The sequence below is a fragment of the Ammodytes marinus genome (genome assembly GCF_949987685.1).
Source record: "Ammodytes marinus genome assembly, chromosome: 6".
NCBI lineage: Eukaryota > Metazoa > Chordata > Actinopteri > Uranoscopiformes > Ammodytidae > Ammodytes > Ammodytes marinus.
In genome coordinates this window covers 24,189,540-24,206,087 of record NC_137235.1, presented here as the reverse complement: position 1 = coordinate 24,206,087, position 16,548 = coordinate 24,189,540, and the positions used below count along the sequence as shown (strand labels likewise).

The following is a 16,548-nucleotide window of genomic DNA, read 5'->3' as shown; positions in this document are numbered from 1 at the left end:
TACCAAATAGCTTTGATAAAGTTGGCCAAACATAATAATTATCTAGGAGTGAAGCAAACAATAAAAGCTTACAGTATTACACTCCATAGACATAGCCAGATACATATCAACTTTATAGTTTCCTAGTATGACCAGCGCCATCAACTGTTTACCCCTAAAAACCTTTTGCTAGATTTATTAGTGATCATTACCATAAACACAACATGTTTTCCATTTTGTCGGCCAATTTGGGATTTCAAACTACAACACTGAAATCACTGGCCTGCTTCTCGCCAACCCCCCACCGGCTACCACCATAACTCGCTCATACTGGAAGTGTTTGTTTACTTGTGACAATGGTATTTCCTGTATGCTGATTTGCAGCTCGCAGAAGTGCCACGCTACGAAGCTGTGAATCGAGCCTGTATATGGTGTGTGCTCTCATCGTGTGTGTGTGTGTGTGTGTGTGTGTGCGTCTGTGTGTGTCTGTGTCTGTGTGTGTGTGTGTGTGCGTGCGTGTGGTACTTACATCGGGGCTGAAGGGAGGGTCCAGCATGCCGGCCTCCAGTCGTTTGAAGTTGATGTTTCTGAAGATGGGGTGCTGCTTGACCTCTATGCCCCCTCGGCCCTGACAACCCAGTCGCTCCTTTGGGTCCTTAGTCAGGAGCTGAGGCACAGCGGGAGAAAAAGGACATCAAAACGTTGCAACCTTCTAAACAGGAATGTGTCTGCAAACCAATTATAGTGTATTATTTTTTCCAATTTATCATAAAAACAAACTTCTACGGAAGTCCTGTTCTCCATCATAAATCAAACACACAAAAGGGGACAGGCTTCCTGTGACGGTGAATAAATCCTGACAGTTTTATGACTAATCCCCCCCTTAGTTCAATGTATACACAACACACATGGGAGTAGATTTCGTATAATCCTCTTGACTTCATCCATCTGACCCCTACCTAAGCTAATAAAGAACAATACAAATCCATACACTCAGGGGTTAATGCAGCGACCATGTCGGATAGAGTGAGAGCTAGCCACTGCTGTCTCTGTGTGAGAGCTTCTGGATGATATTACCAGCACAACACCTACAGTACGGCAGGCTTATGAAGTGGATGAGTGCTGTCTAGTGCTTTGGCTACAACAAGTGAACACTCCCACTGGGCCTGGCAGTGTCACCCAAAAAGCTGATGGCTTTCACAAATCGACAAAACCAAAAGGCTTTCTCTCCTCCCCAATTTACAGCAAGGCTAAAGGCAGGCTCTCGCCCTCTCTCTCTCTCGGATCACTTGTCTATTTTGGGCTGTGGGAATAGCCCTCTCTCTGACATGGCAGAGACCGTTTCCCCCACTAACGTATTCTCTCCCCTTTCCTTGTTATCTTTCTAGCATGTCTTGCTGGAGCTTGCTTCACCACCACCCCCCTCTCCTCTCCCTGGGGAGTCTTAGAATCTGCTGAACCTCGGGTCAGAATGTTCCACAGCGTCACACAAATAAACGGACCGTTCCCTCCTGCTCAAAAAGCTAAGCGGCTCTGTGGCTCCCGCTATGAGCACACATCACTGAGATGGGGAATACGTCTATCGCTTATAATGATAACCTGAAACCTGAACTAGTTCCTGTTTTTATAATAAGGCCTCTGGAAAGCTGGTCTAAAATATTACAAATCAATACATGATATCAAAGTTGGGTGTCTCAATAAGCTTATACACCGGAAAAGCTCTTTGACCGGACTGTGTGGGCGTGGCCTTCTCAAACGGCCTTTGTGCCAACAGTCATTGTTTTTATAGAACATTTGGGCATAGAACTGCTGTGATTGAGAGAGCATAGCCCCGCCTCATCTAAATCTCATTTCTATACGCCTTACTCTTTTCTTATGTTAACTATCATGCAACTCCCCAAATGACATAGTGAGAAGGATTTTGTGGATTTGGGTCTACAGGGGCTTTAACATTTGATGAAATTGTTGTGAAAGAGGTTAATTTACTGACTAGACAGTAACACTACAGTGGTCCAATGTATTTTCTGCATACTACCTACTACCATGTCCTCTGTTGGCCACTAGTCTCAATCATTTTGTTATGTGCTCGCCCTCCCTTTATCCCTCTTCCAGCCTTTTCCAGGTGTGACCTCCTCCATCCCCCCCTCACCTGTCTGCAGATGTCCTTGGACTCCTCAGAGAACTTGTCAGAGTACTCCTCCGGGTCCTCACGCACACGTCTGTCCACCTCCTCCCTCTTGACGCGCTCCTTGCGCTTGCGGAAGGGTGACTGTCCCTGGATCATCTCAAAGATCAGGCAGCCCAGCCCCCACCAGTCCGGGCTGACGCTGTAGCTCTCGTTCTGGATGACCTCAGGAGCTTGAGGGGAGCACAGAGGAGGGAGGGGAAAGAAAGGTATAAGGGTTTCAATCCAACATGGAAGCAGAGTTTTGAGAAGGTCAAAGGTTGTGATGATTTGATTAGAAGACACAAAAATAGAAACAATTCTTACCCATGTATCCAACAGTGCCCACTCGCCCTCGTATCGTCTCTCCTTCAGGGATTTGAACAGCAAGGCCCAGGTCTGAAATCCGGATGTGTCCTGAACAAGAAGCAGAAATGTATATAATTGTTATTATTATTATTATTTTAATAAAATAAAACAGAGATAATGAATGGACGTATTATCATACAAAAATGTAATACAATACAGTGCAGTGGTCATGTTACACCCAAATTATCTTTTATGATAGAAGGGTGAAAGACAGAGAATAAACAAAGTTAGAGCTACGTCTATTTCAGGATAAAACCCCATTACAAAGATAAGATGACTCAGACTGAAAAGTCACTGTGCTCTCTCCAATATGAAAGAATGAGATTGTGCAGCTGCACTTGCACATTATAAATACAACTAGTTACAGCTCGCTTGTTTGGATTCTACCTTATTCTATCTGGGTTGTAATCAAAGAACAGTGAAAAAACTAAATAATATGTTATCTGGTGTACCCACATATAAGCCCACTCTGGCTCGAACAATACAAATAAAAAATAAAGAAAATGGAACATACCACGATCATCTAGAAGGATGTTTTCAGGTTTCAAATCCCTGCAAGGAAAAAAAGAATACATTAGGGAGGGAGTCATTCTGTTGATATTGTGCTTGTATTCAAATCAAACTTGAGCATGAGGATACAGCAATAAAATCCTGGATAGATATTTGTATCAGTAATTTACTTGTCATCTTGTTGACATTTCATTGAAATGTTATTATCTTTTATATATACGTATATTTCATCTTCTACCATCTTTCATGTGGATTCATTTCAAGTCTTAAATTAACCTGTTTTTTTTTTTTAAATGTTTTAATTTTTCTTTTTAAAGAACCGTTATTTTAATAACTTTGATTTTAATTTGTTTATTTTCAGATTGTTTATTTTCAGGTCAACTGTTGTCAAACCTAACTCTTTGAAACAAACAAAGCAAAGATTATTTATTTTAATAGCTGTAACATTTGAAAACTGTGACACACTGCTAACCATTGCCAAGCTCAGAGACAATGCCAACTGTGAAGTTTACAGTGACACATGCAAAGATGGGGGTGTGTATGTGGGTGTGTGTGTCTTCTAAGAACACCGGTGTTTATGTTAGCACTACTCTGAGACTATCGAGTGAGACAGGTGCACCAGAACTCAGTGAAATCAGCACACGGTGCACACCATTAATCTATAAGAGATTTTATCATCTAGAATTTTCCATTTACACGGATCCCGACTTTACAAGACTGCTTGTGAAACGTGAATCCTGAGCTTGGAGAAAAACATAGTAAGTTAACGGTTTATTTTAGACATCTTGCATTGGTGAGTTTTTTAAACTATTGGATTAAAAGGGGTACTGCTGCCTTTCATGAATGTTTTAGGCACTTGTGACTCGAGACTGGTTAAGAAAAAAGGGAATGGTTTAAGTTGAAGCAGCAGAGGCGGAGGTACCCTGATGTTCAGCTCTTAGTATTGGTCAAGCTCCAAACCCATGAACCCCTTCTTACAATCTCTACATCCCCCAGGTTCTAACAACGGTGTCAAGCCCAATTTAAGACAACACTTATGTCATCAATATGACATCATCAGGCTCATTTTCTCAATCTTTAGACAATTCTCTCCAGAGTCACAAAAGTCATCATATAATAGTTTTTACTGGTGACTAAACCTTGTGTAAACTGGTCGGAGTTTCCCTTTTAAAGGCCAATTCGTGTAGACCAACAAGATCACATAATGTGGGAACTTGGGCTGTAAATCTCACCATTCCCCAGATACAGAAACCTCAAGATTTGAAAATAATTTTCCTATGAAAAATACGGTCTTAAAAGGTCACCTATTATGCTTGGTCTTTCAACATTGATATGGGTCCCTGGTGTGACTAGAGTCCCAAAGTATGAGAAAAGACAACCGTCTTTTCCTCCTATTCCACCTTTCTGAAAACCTGTGCTCACAAACCCACGTCAGATTTTTCTCCTCTTATGACATCATTAAGGGAGAAGCCACGCCCCCTCCCCACATTAACAACTTCACTTTTAAGCGCTACCTCCACCTGTGATTAGCACACTCCTAAATACCCCTGAATGTATCTGGAAGTTAGAGTTAAACCACAAGTTAGATTCAGGGCCAATCAGAGCAGACTGGGCTTTGCAATGGGTGGGGCTTAAAGACACAATCTCTTAAACGGAGCGTTTCAGACGTTTCAGAGCATGCAATTTTGAACCCGAAAATGAGCACAAATATGTGACCTTTAAATTTCTCTTATTTTCTTTTAAGAAAGTAAAAGTGGACCTCCTATAGTATCTTTTATTCTTGTAAAGTGAAAAACAATTGTGAAGAAACGTCTCGATTCCCCTTCGTACACCTGCCCCCCCCAGAACGGTTTTCCATGTGACCTAACCTGTAGACTATCCTCTCACGGTGCAGGTCGTCCAGGCCACAGCCGATCTCAGCAGCGTAGAAGATGGCCCTCTGCTCGTCGAAGCCCGAGTTGCCCATGTTGTAGATGTGGAACTTTAAGTCTCCGCCATTCATTATGGTCAACACCAGGCACAGCGCATCCTTGGTCTCATAGGCATATGCTAGACTAACCTGGAGAGGGAGGCAAATTGTTTGGGGGGGGGGGGGGGGGAAGCAGTAACGAAGGAAGTGAGGGACGAGTCAAAGAGTCGGTGTGGAAGTGGGGCATGAAGAGAGAAAAGAGGGGAAGAAGAAGAGGAGGAGGAAGAGGAAAGAGTGGTGGTAAGAGACAGGGCGGCTACAGAGGAACATGATTGTTTCATTTAGTTTTAATGCCCCCCCCCCCCCCCCCAATAATCATCCGTTATCCCAGAGGGCCAGATGTCAGGAATGTATACAAAAGAGAGACAAAGAGAGATGTGTCACAGATAATGGAAAACCAGAAGCTTCTCCTCCACTCCTTCCTCCATTGCCTCATGTCCTGTTGCTTCTAATCCCACCATCCATCTCTCTTTTCTCCCTTCCTTCCCACCAGCGCTCCCTCCCTTCCTCTCTCCCCTGTGGGTCAGTGACACGCAGGGTACAGTGTGCCTGCAATGTGCTGTTGTGTACAAGCAGGATGTTGCTGCCATCGGGAGGAATCCCATCTGCTGCCGACTACGCAGGCAAGATACAGACCACAAGAGGGGATGGGAAAAATGTCTTAATGGGGGCAAGTGAACGACACACAGGCATATACATTCTGGACCTGAACAAACACACACACATAAGCGCCCCATGTAAAAGCCATAGGGTCTGGTGCACACTCCCGGACAAAGGGATTTTTCACTGGTAAGAATCTAATGAACTCTGCCCCTACAATACAATCAGTATTCTCTTCAAAATGTTTAGAATACTTGGTTCAAAAAGCCTGCCGATGATGAAAGAAGCTCAAAGCATTTCAATTGCGCAATAACATTTTCTACTAATTTCCCGACGTCTACAGAGCTAATGTAATCAAGTGGCAGCAATGAAGGAAACCCAATCGGCTCACTGGAAATGACTTTCCTCTCAAAGGAGGTGAATCAGAACATCACATCCGCTTTGCCTCCTGCTTGACTTTAATCTTTTCAGGTAACAGTGCAGTTAGGGAAAGTTGGTGTTCACTTTGATCGGATATTTAAATGACATTTAAATTACAATTTGTATAATTCTATGATTCTATATATAACCGTTGAAATTTTTATATTTTAAGAAGTTTGTACCAAGACAACATCAAGAGAAAAGTCGGACTTAGTATGCAGTAAAAAGGGTTTCAATTCTTTCACATTGTATTTGCACAAGTAAAAAAAAAAGAATTAAAATGATAGCCATCTGCATCAGAGCAAGGTAGCTCTACCTCACTCGCCCCTGCTAGAGACTTTAGAGCAGGGTCACCCTGCCCTGCAACTCACATACACCCACCCACAAACTGAATATGTGTATGGGCTATTGGTTAAACCATACAGTGAGCTAGCAGTATGGATTGACTAATAGTATGATGCACTGATAAAAAAAGGTAAAGAGGAATAGCGCGAGAGAGAGAAATGAGGGGTTTGAGAGAGCACTTGACTCTTCTCCTTGCTACTGCTGTTTGGTCAGTGTTGCTAGGCAACAGAGCTGCTCTCGTAGGTAGAAAGGCACATGAAGAGTCATCAGTTCTGCCTGCAGCACAGAGAACGAACACACACACACACACTTGTGCCAATCCCAGGTGACAAGAGCTGCAAGTCTGTAACAAGCCCACTCCAGCCTCTATGTGTGTGTATGTGTGTGAATTTGAATGTATGTATATGTGTATATGTGTGTATGTGTATGTGTATGTGTGTGTGTGTGTGTGTGTGCCAATACACATGCTTCTGCCATGACTCACCCAAAACAAGGACGCGCAACATGGCTCACGCAGCACCAGAAAGGAACTTATCCAACATGTAGTACAACTTAAAACACAGCTATTAGCTTCAGATGGTGAAGGGCACATTCCAGCTCACTGTACGACAAATCTAATATCACAGCTCTGTACAGTTAAACCGTGGAACACCGTGTTCTACAGTATGTACACATATACAACGTACTATATACACACACTACACAGACTCGCAGAGCTGAAATGAACATGCTTATGCCTCTAGACGTTCCTCGCCATTTTCCAAGAATGCCAAACGAGCACTCGCTGTAATTTTTTTTTTTTTTTTGGATCAATAATTTCTTTTGAAAAAACACAACACCGAGCCAAAGCCAACTTTTCTTTTCCTGTCGGAGCACCTGAGATGTTTCAGTGCGTACAGTACGACGAAATGGAAAGATAATCACTGGTTTTCCAGCTGTGTTTGACTCCTGATGTCAACAACGCCTCGTCAAGCAGGATTAAATATCATGCATTTCCATTCCTATAAACAAAGAGTGTTGATAGCAGAACAGAAGAAAACACAGACACACCAGTAACACGTCCACTGAATCACATGTACAGTACATCTGTAAACGGAATAGAATTATTTTCTTCTTACATACTTGTATTGCATTTAAGAGGATACCAACAAATAAAATAAAACATCTGCCTCATTTCAGGTGTATTTTAAGCACTGTCGTCAAAGAAATTATATGGAAATAATGGATTGTTCTCTCTTATATTGAATGTACGAGTCATAGGAAGTATATCTATATACTATATCTCTCGTTTTGTTAGAATGTATAATTTTACATGTTAACATTACCATTAACTGTAGATGTCTGCCCCTTAGTACAGCATGTAAGAAATAAAAAGCTAGGTGACTCTCTTTTTTTTTTTAAGCCTGGCATTACGGCCCCAGGCAAAGCAAAATGTAGATTACTCATGACTATGGCTTAATTTATGACAATCCTCCATACGGAAAATCCGCCAAGAGCAATGCCTCCATTACAAGCTTAAGGCATTGGTGGGTAAGGATTTTATTTTTTTGACACATGCTCTTAGCCGGACACTGTACTACTTTCCTTCACATGCTGTTGCTCTATTATAAAGCTAACGTTGTGCAACAGTATTCAATGTATTTGCCTTGACAGAGACAACACAATGGAACTGAAGGTCCGTTGTCTGTTAGCAATGCTACTAAGGGCCTTTGTAACAGTAGCTTAGCTTGGTTGGACGGCCAGGAAGAGCAGTTTTAATATAGTTTCCTAATGATGGCACATGCTTTGCAGTGCTTTTATAACATACATTGGAGACAGTTTTCAGATGTGTGTTGTTATCCTTATTATGTCCTTAGTTTACTTATCAGCTGATTGGGTGTAGAGTGACTATCAAAAGACAGAAGCAGGTGCATGTGATTGTTCTTCTAAATCTATGACACACACCTGTCAAAAAAGGTACACAAATGCATGACTAACAATCTGTGTATTTGAGTGTCTGAATAGAGAACATGTATAAAAGAAAACACTTCATTAAACAGTCACATGGCAGCAAAACAGATTTCAAATCACATTTTAGAACACATTCACAGATGATTAAAGGCTGGCAGTATGATCCAAATGAAATAAAATGTTGCTTGCGGAGGCAGAACAGCACCAAAAATGACTTGAGACTTGGCGTGCGTTGCTGCGAGTGATTGCAAGCTGGCCGGCTGAACTTGTTTGTGCGCCCTGCGGTGTGCTGTCACCTGCAGCTGATCTACAATATCATGTGAGGGATTTGTTTTCCCCAGCTTTTGTAGTCCTAGCCCATCCCGTTTCTTTTCACTGCGACTCAGCAGGTGTCCCACCTGGTGCGGGCATCACTTTACAAATAGAACTGGAGAGTCGCAGCAACCGTCTCTGACAGCTGATCGGCAACCTTAGCAAACACGCCATTCAATTTCATTTGCAGGATCCTGCCGCCATGACAAACGATACTCTCACATTCAGCACACACGCACAAACAGACAGACAATCACAGACACCCATACACCCATACACACACAAACACACACTCACACACAAACTACCATACAAGCACTCACACAAACAGACGAACACAACAGGTACATTTCTTTTGAAAAAGGTTGAATAAGAAAAAGGTAGTACTTACTACAAAACTACTGTTAACTTTTTCTAAAATGCGTTTTTCGTTTAGTGCCATTGCTTCACCTTTTCTTTTCTTCACTCGTTTCTTTTCCAGCTTTTTACAGGCGTACATCTTACCGGTGGCACGTACTTGGCAGGCACAAACCTGGAAAACAAGCAGCGGGGGAAACATGATCACACACACACACACAAATATTCACATAATAACAGAAAACACACTCTGAAAGCTATAACTAATGGAAGTTAATGTGTCACACCACAAATTTCTCTCCACCCAACATCAGTGGAGCGGAGACATAAACAGCGCAGCATTAACTGACTGTTAAAGGCTACTTGTAGAAACTTTAATCATTAACGTCCCATTTCCAAACATGCTGCGTAAGGGAACATAATCATAAAAAAAACTTTAATAAGCACAAGGCCACAGTAAAACGGGCAGTAATACCAACTATACTTCTCGACTGCATGGGGACACTCACCTCGCCAAATCCACCTTTTCCTAGTACTCTATAATGTCTGAAGGTATTTTTGGTTACTGGTTGCCTGCAGCGGATAAAAAGAAGAAAGAAAGAGAGAGAGAGGGGGAAAATGAGAAAGAGGGAGACAAAAAGGAGACGTCATACAACTGATTAATTTATGGTTACGTCATTCTCTCCGACCATGTGACGTCGCAGACGGAGTAATGCTTTCATATATTATTAATCCACCCTGCTTTGGTTACCCTGAGACATTATGCAAAGCATCATCAATTATTTACCACTCACAGAAACACTGATTGTCAGCACCACCTTTGTTTTTCGGTGCACCTTTTCCCATCCTTGCATTCATGTTATGGGCATTTCTTGTGCCCTTTATTGACATTAAGATATCATTGATAATTTTTTTTCTCAATTTGTAATACTATAGTCCTCGCCAGAAAGGTGCTTGAAGTTTACAGGAGAGCCCGTAGAAAACAAAGGTAATGATGAAACCCCAAACAGAGAATATGGTGTCCATTTTTTTTTTTTTTTTTTAAGAAGACAAGGTGACAACAGAAAGAATTTCCAGGTCGCCTTTAACCACACATAAGCTAACATACAAGCACTCGCACAAACAGACGGACAACACAGGTACATTTCAACAACCGAGAGCGTAATCTGCATTGACTACCCACCTCTCCAACCATTTCCACTGCAGGAAGCGAGAGAAGTACATGGACTCGTGGTAAGAGGAAAATGGAGCTCCACTCAGATAATCACGAACTATTCTGTAAAGAGAAAGAGAGGGAGAAAGATTAGTATGGTTTATTAGAAGTTAATAGAGGGGTGACCATTTCAATGTCACCAGAAAAGAAACAAGCACATGTAAGATTGTGCATGCCAAATCTGACGGACAGACCAACAAACTGCTAGCCCGTGGACCACAAAGAATGCCCACAAACGAATATAACAGGTCCTCTTTATCTGTGTGCATGTGTAGGCATTTCTGGCTGTGTTACGGTTCAAAGACACTCTCGGTGTGGAGAGACCGAAAAAAATCCACAGTGAAAAATGTCTGTTGAACAGAGACATTCCACCCAACCTTTACCAGGCAACTGGGAGTTTTATCTAATCTCACCTCAACTCGCCTCATATGATGTCAATTTGTAAAAGGGAATCTCTTTTGCATTCTTTGCCATTATGTGATATATTCAGGGCCGAATCAGCAAAATCAAACAGTCACACCCGCCGCGACACAGATATTAAGTTCTTGAAGGAAAAGGAGAGGTCAGGAAAAGGTCGCAGCCCGGCCGTCTCCTGAGCACACGTCAGGCAGGCGTCACCCCACTGAGAGTTTGTAAGAACATGACTCTTTGACATGACCCCGCCAGCCTCTCGTATTAGTGTCCTTTTTTTCTACTGCTTTGGCTACGGACGTTGTTTGACTTGAGACAAAACGTCCTCTTTAAAACAGTGTGGTACTCTCACACACACACACACACACAGCACAGAGATGGGTTTTACAGTTACTTCAAGGGATTGTTGGCGCAAAATAACGCAGGTCAGCAAAAAAATAAAAAATTGTTGTGGTGTAGCGGCGCCTTCAAAACCTACTGTCCTTGCTGTCACATTGCACACAGACAGATGGTGTTTGGCCTTTTCCCTTCAGTCAACACATGTGTGAGTCAGCAGCTTTACATCCTGGAGCTCAAGGTAAGACGCAATTTGATCAGCAAAACTCTGATGCGTCATTTGATATAAGATATCCACATATCTCTGCTTCGTGTAAGCAGCAAGGACACTGGGCCACTGAGATACATTCTTGTACCATCCTTTTACCTTGAGAATAATACCATGTCTGCATTATGAACATTTTGTACACGTCTCCAAGATATTGGTGGAAATGGGGTGAGCATTGTCTATAATCTAAACTGGCTTAGAAACCTCCTTTGTGCATCCCTCTTTTGAAGAAGTGTAGTGTGCATTGCCGGTAACAGTTGCATTAAGCAAAAAGTCTTCTAGTACAAAGGCGACTTCAAACAAAGATAATTCACACAGATTAAATTTCGCCAGTTTGATTATGCCAGAAATGTCCAGCAAATAGGCAACATACAGTCAGCAAGACCTATGACACTACAATTATAATACTGCTTTTGCATTTGACTTCAAATCTGGATCCATCAAAAAGGTGAAATTAGAAAAATTAAAAGAGGAATTATAGTACACTTAGGCCTTGATTCTATTATTGTAATTTAAAAGATTTGACACTTGGAATCAATGATATCCTTGGTGTTGAAATAGGCCCATCAAACAAGTGCGTAATCTTCCATTAAAAGACCATGGGAAATGCTTGGGTGCAGTGTTTCAGGAGGTGAGCTGTACTACTTGTGTGAATCACAGCTGTTCCAACACCGCACCACTTTCTCCTCTGCTAGCCGGGCTGAGCTAAATCTCCCTGCCCGCCTCCAACACATGGCTGACACCAAAGTTACGCATCCTTCCTCTACCACCCCAAATGTCAAAGCAATGCTCATATTTGGCGAAGAGATTTTCCTTGGCCATATTTTTCTTTCAAATGACCTCATCGCTAAGGAAGGATGAGGAAAGCTGCCTGTGGTTAGTAGCAGCTCCTGGGGTGGCTGTTCTTGGCACAAGGCTTAAGGGTAGAGAGTTTTCAACATATCAAAACCTGACTCAAACCCCTTCAAATCCCCCTTCAAAGTGCTGGTCTGCCCTGTCACCTTAAAAGGTGGAGTCAGCGATTCTGGACAACGCCTGTTGACAAAATCCCTTTAGTCAAAATCTGTGAATATCTCTTCCCGTACTGTGTGTGCTGGGGGAACAAAACAGTTAATAAACAGCCTATGCTCTGTAAATGGGTATTTTCCTATGATGGGCCCCCTTTGTTTACATGTATGTTCATAGAGCCTATGCTGTGTATTAACACCAGATTTATTTCAGAGCACTCACAGTATGTACAGGTCACAAATCGTGAGGAGATACTTACTGATTTTGACAAAAAGTGATTTGGTCAACCATTTCCACAATTGCATACAAGTATAGGCCTAACATTATGCTTTGGTTTTTATCAGCTCAGGCTCCCATCCATGTCCACTTATCAGGTCAACTGGGTTCGCTCCAGTCTTGTGAACTGTTCCCAGACACTTTGAGAAAGCTAGGGGCTCCAGAAGGCAGGAGCCTAGCAGTGCCTGGCTTGGAGTGGAGTCTCAGACAGACACCGCTGGGAGTAGAAATAAACACATCTACAATATGGCTTTTGTTACAACCAAGGGAGCGGGAGACGGGAGAGGACAAGAAAAGGGAAAATAAATCGTACAAATCAGCCCACGGACCTTGGTGAAGACCGGAGCGATACACAAACACACCCTGATACACATGTGACGAATGCCCCACTTTACTCCTGGTATGACATAAGCGTATGTTCCACTGCAGCAGGAGAAAAATCCATGCGTGAGCTAATACAATTCTGCTAGTGGGTGGGTGTGTGTGCGGCTCTGCCAAACGTCCCTTCCCGCGCGTAAGCCCCAAGCTTTCCTACAGGCTTTCCCTCTGGGGAAAAAAAAGAAAACCGAGTAAGCCCTGGGTCAGAGTTACATATCGGAATAAGAAAGTAAAAACTCCACATCGGAATATAAATAATGATGATAGTAGTGGAAGGAGTGATGATGGAACTCAAACAGGAATCCCATTCACAAAGGCCTGAACTGTTACTGCTGCTGCTGGGCTTTCAGAAACACAAACATGTGTCTGTGTTGTTCTTTGTTTGTTCACTGTGCTGTTTTCCCCCCGCTCACCTTAACACTCCCTTTCCATTTCTTCTCACTTTTCAAAATTTCTCCTTTAATTAGCCTCTGTGGGTTTTCGTACGCAGTCCCTCGTGCTGTGTGTGCGCTGTACTTTGCTCACACACACACACTCGCTCCGTTTTCAATCCGGTTCACATGTTTGAATGGAGTGGACTCTGCAGGGATTCTTATTTCTCGGCCTTCCGTGTGTGTGTGCGTATGTGCGTGTGCGCGCGCGTGTGTGTGTGTGTGTGTATGCGGTCCTCAAACCCTCCTGAAGTTTTCCAGCTTCAGTCACAAACACCTTGTCCAGCTGGGTGAATACACACATACGTCTTGGTATCAATACATCTAAAAGAAAACTGCCTTTCACAGTCATCCTTACCGGCTACTGAACCATGTTAGTTAGTGGTTTTGATAATCCAGCTGTTCTTGATCAGCTCTCAACATGAATTTTCCAGAACCAAGACCGCAGTGAGAACATAATATGAAGATGAATGTCGCCCTCCCCCCCAAAACATGATTCCAATTTCTCCTGAATTTCCTACTGGCATATTCCGGTATTCCCCCGGTGAGCTGAATCAGAGGTTGGTCGCAGAATTTTTTTTATCCCAAATCTGTGCGCTTGTGTGAATAAAAGTTTGTCACTCCACAGAAATGGTCAGGTCTTGCCAAGAACGGGGAGACATGGGACTGTTTTCTCTTTCCGACTGTTGTGATGAAGAGGAGTGCAAATGTCATTTCTCATCTAACCAGAAGATGTATGTCAACCAATCGGCATGCAGCACAGCTCAGACATCAACAATCTCAAATCGCTCACAGCAATAAGTCAACACATCAGAGGAAAGCTGAAAATGTTGAAAATAAAATAAAATGCACTGACGTATTTAAGGCACCTCGCTTATTTTTAATCAGTAGCAAGGTAAACGTGACAACCGATCATGATATACATTTCCCATTATATAATTCAGCTGGCGTCCGGGTCAACAGAAACTAACTGTGACCGAGCTAAAATGATTGGGCGAATGCAAAGCTGTGTTGAGGTGTGTGAATGTTTGTGAGCGTTTGCAATGAGTAGTACATTCTGGTTTAATAATCCCCGGTCTGTTTGCTTCTTCTGGCTCTCAGAGCAGGAAGCAGAAACACCTGCAAGAGTGTTTGTGTGTGTTTGTAAATCCATGTTTGTGTGTGTGTATGGGGAACACTGAGGTGGCTGTTGTTTTCATGCCAGCCACCCGGATGCTCTCTCTGCCCACTGCTCTTTTTTCATTCGCCTCCACTGTGAGTATGTTTGCAAGTCTGTGTGCGCGAGAGTGTGTGTGTGTGTGTGTGTGTGTGTGTGTGTGTGTGTGTGCGTGTGTGTGTGTATATTGCAGCGCTCCAGGTGCCAGCTGCCTCATCATCACTAGTAACAGGTCGCACTAGTCCACAAACACATAGACTTTCTGAAGGAACAGGATTCTATTGGCGCCTCTTGCACATTAACCTTTTATTTATACAGGTATATCCCATTGAGACCGAAGACTTTTGCAAGGGAGACCTGTTTTCCTTTCCCACGTTACCATTCACACACACATTGATACACTGATAGCAGGCTGACTATCGACATTCACACGAGGGAAGGTGGGTTAAGTGTCTTGCCCAAGGACACAACAACTATGACACAGGTGGCAGGGCGGGGATCGAACCTCCAACCATTTGATCATCGGCCGACCCGCTCTACCAACTGAGCCACAGTCGCCCCTGATGACTTTGATGGCCACACAACAACAAAAGTTCCTAAAGTCATAAAGACCATGGAGCCGACGGGCCAGGGGCCTCATTTATAAACGTTGCGTACGCCCAGAAGAGGGCGCACGCCAATTTCTAAGCAAATATTGGGATTTATAAAAACCAAACTTGACGGGAGATGTGCGGTCCTCCACGCAAACTCTGACCCATGCGTACGCACAGAAAGTGGAGAAAGGAGAAAAGGCGACTCCGTCGGCACATGTATGAAGTGCGAGAACGAATGTGTTTGTGTAAAATGTATCCAGATAGGCCTATTATGAGCCATGTAGGTCTATCATATATTGGGAGTTCCTTTGCAAAACGGATGAAGCCATTCTTACAACTAATGAACAAATGCCTCCACGGATTTTTCCATGGAGTGATACCAACAAAAACAAAACGAATTAGGATCTTAAATAGCCTACAAACGGAGACATATGAGTGCAAATAAAAACAAAATAGCAACGTTCGAATAAGCTCTGCAGTTATTAAAGAATAACCTATCTGCATGTTGTGGAATTAATTCTGATAATATTGAGGTGGAATACAGCCTATTACTTTTACACTGACGCTGTTCTCGATGCCTCAGTCAGGCAGACAGGAGTGCACCTTTTCATACACTAATGATAAGCCTACTGTATATCACATAGGCTACTGTGATTTTTTTCACGGCTTTTAGTCCGTTTTATCTATGTGTTTTTCTTTGTGTTTAAGCACGTCGCAATTGTGTTTTGAAAGGGACTGTGAAGTTTATTATTAACCCTCCGCCGCCCGTCACTGCCCCGGGATGAATTCTCCGAATCTGTATCTCATGGTGCCCCCCGCTCGTGGCACAAACACTGTTGTGTGAGTGAGGATATGCACTTGTTTGCGTCCACTTTTATGTCGGATCACTTCTTTTTATTTCGGCCACAGCGTTCACAGAGATCGCCACAGGCTGCACTCTATCGCCTTTACGCTCACACTGCCACCAAACTATATTTTCCCTGTTCGCCACTTCTCCAACGGGTACTTCGGGGTGACCGCAGTGATCCACACCGTGTGGAGTTTATTTTTCCATTTCCCTTTCAGTCGGCGATTGCCACTACCGCCTTCATGCACTCAGTAAATGATATTAATTCGGGCGTGTCGATGACTATGTATGGGTAAATATGGGCGGTACGTGAAGCCCGCAAAGGCTGCGCCACATTTAGAGTTGATTGTGATTTATAAAGGGAAACAGGCGTAGGACGTGAGTGCGCACTGTTTTATAAATCCGAATATTTTTGTTCGCACGTACATCCTACATTTCTTCCGTACGCCAGCTTCCACGTGAATCCCACGCAAAGCTTTATAAATGAGGCCCCAGATGTGTGGAGGAGACACTTACTTGGTGCAGTCATTGAAGAGCTCCTTACACGGAGTCTGCTCCAGCCTCTCCCGACACCCAGCAACCATTTCCTGGGGTACGTCTGGCAGATGGGCTGCAGACTGAAGGGCAGACAGGGGCAGAGAAAGGAGACAGAGTGA

The 16,548-nt window shown here is 43.2% G+C and overlaps 1 protein-coding gene across 2 annotated transcripts in view; it reads right to left on the bottom strand.

Moving 5' to 3' along the window:
• The window catches only part of grk4 (G protein-coupled receptor kinase 4), a 45,436-nt gene that overhangs the window by 5,504 nt on the left and 23,384 nt on the right, over window positions 1-16,548 (bottom strand). For both annotated transcript variants that reach the window (XM_080029309.1, XM_080029308.1), the window contains exons 5-13: window positions 16,409-16,509; window positions 10,159-10,251; window positions 9,485-9,548; window positions 9,010-9,150; window positions 4,891-5,081; window positions 3,027-3,064; window positions 2,471-2,560; window positions 2,129-2,337; window positions 509-646 (exon numbers count right to left, since the gene is read on the bottom strand). In XM_080029309.1, the coding sequence (XP_079885435.1) occupies window positions 509-646; window positions 2,129-2,337; window positions 2,471-2,560; window positions 3,027-3,064; window positions 4,891-5,081; window positions 9,010-9,150; window positions 9,485-9,548; window positions 10,159-10,251; window positions 16,409-16,509 (1,065 nt within the window). The remainder of the gene's footprint in view (window positions 1-508; window positions 647-2,128; window positions 2,338-2,470; window positions 2,561-3,026; window positions 3,065-4,890; window positions 5,082-9,009; window positions 9,151-9,484; window positions 9,549-10,158; window positions 10,252-16,408; window positions 16,510-16,548) is intronic.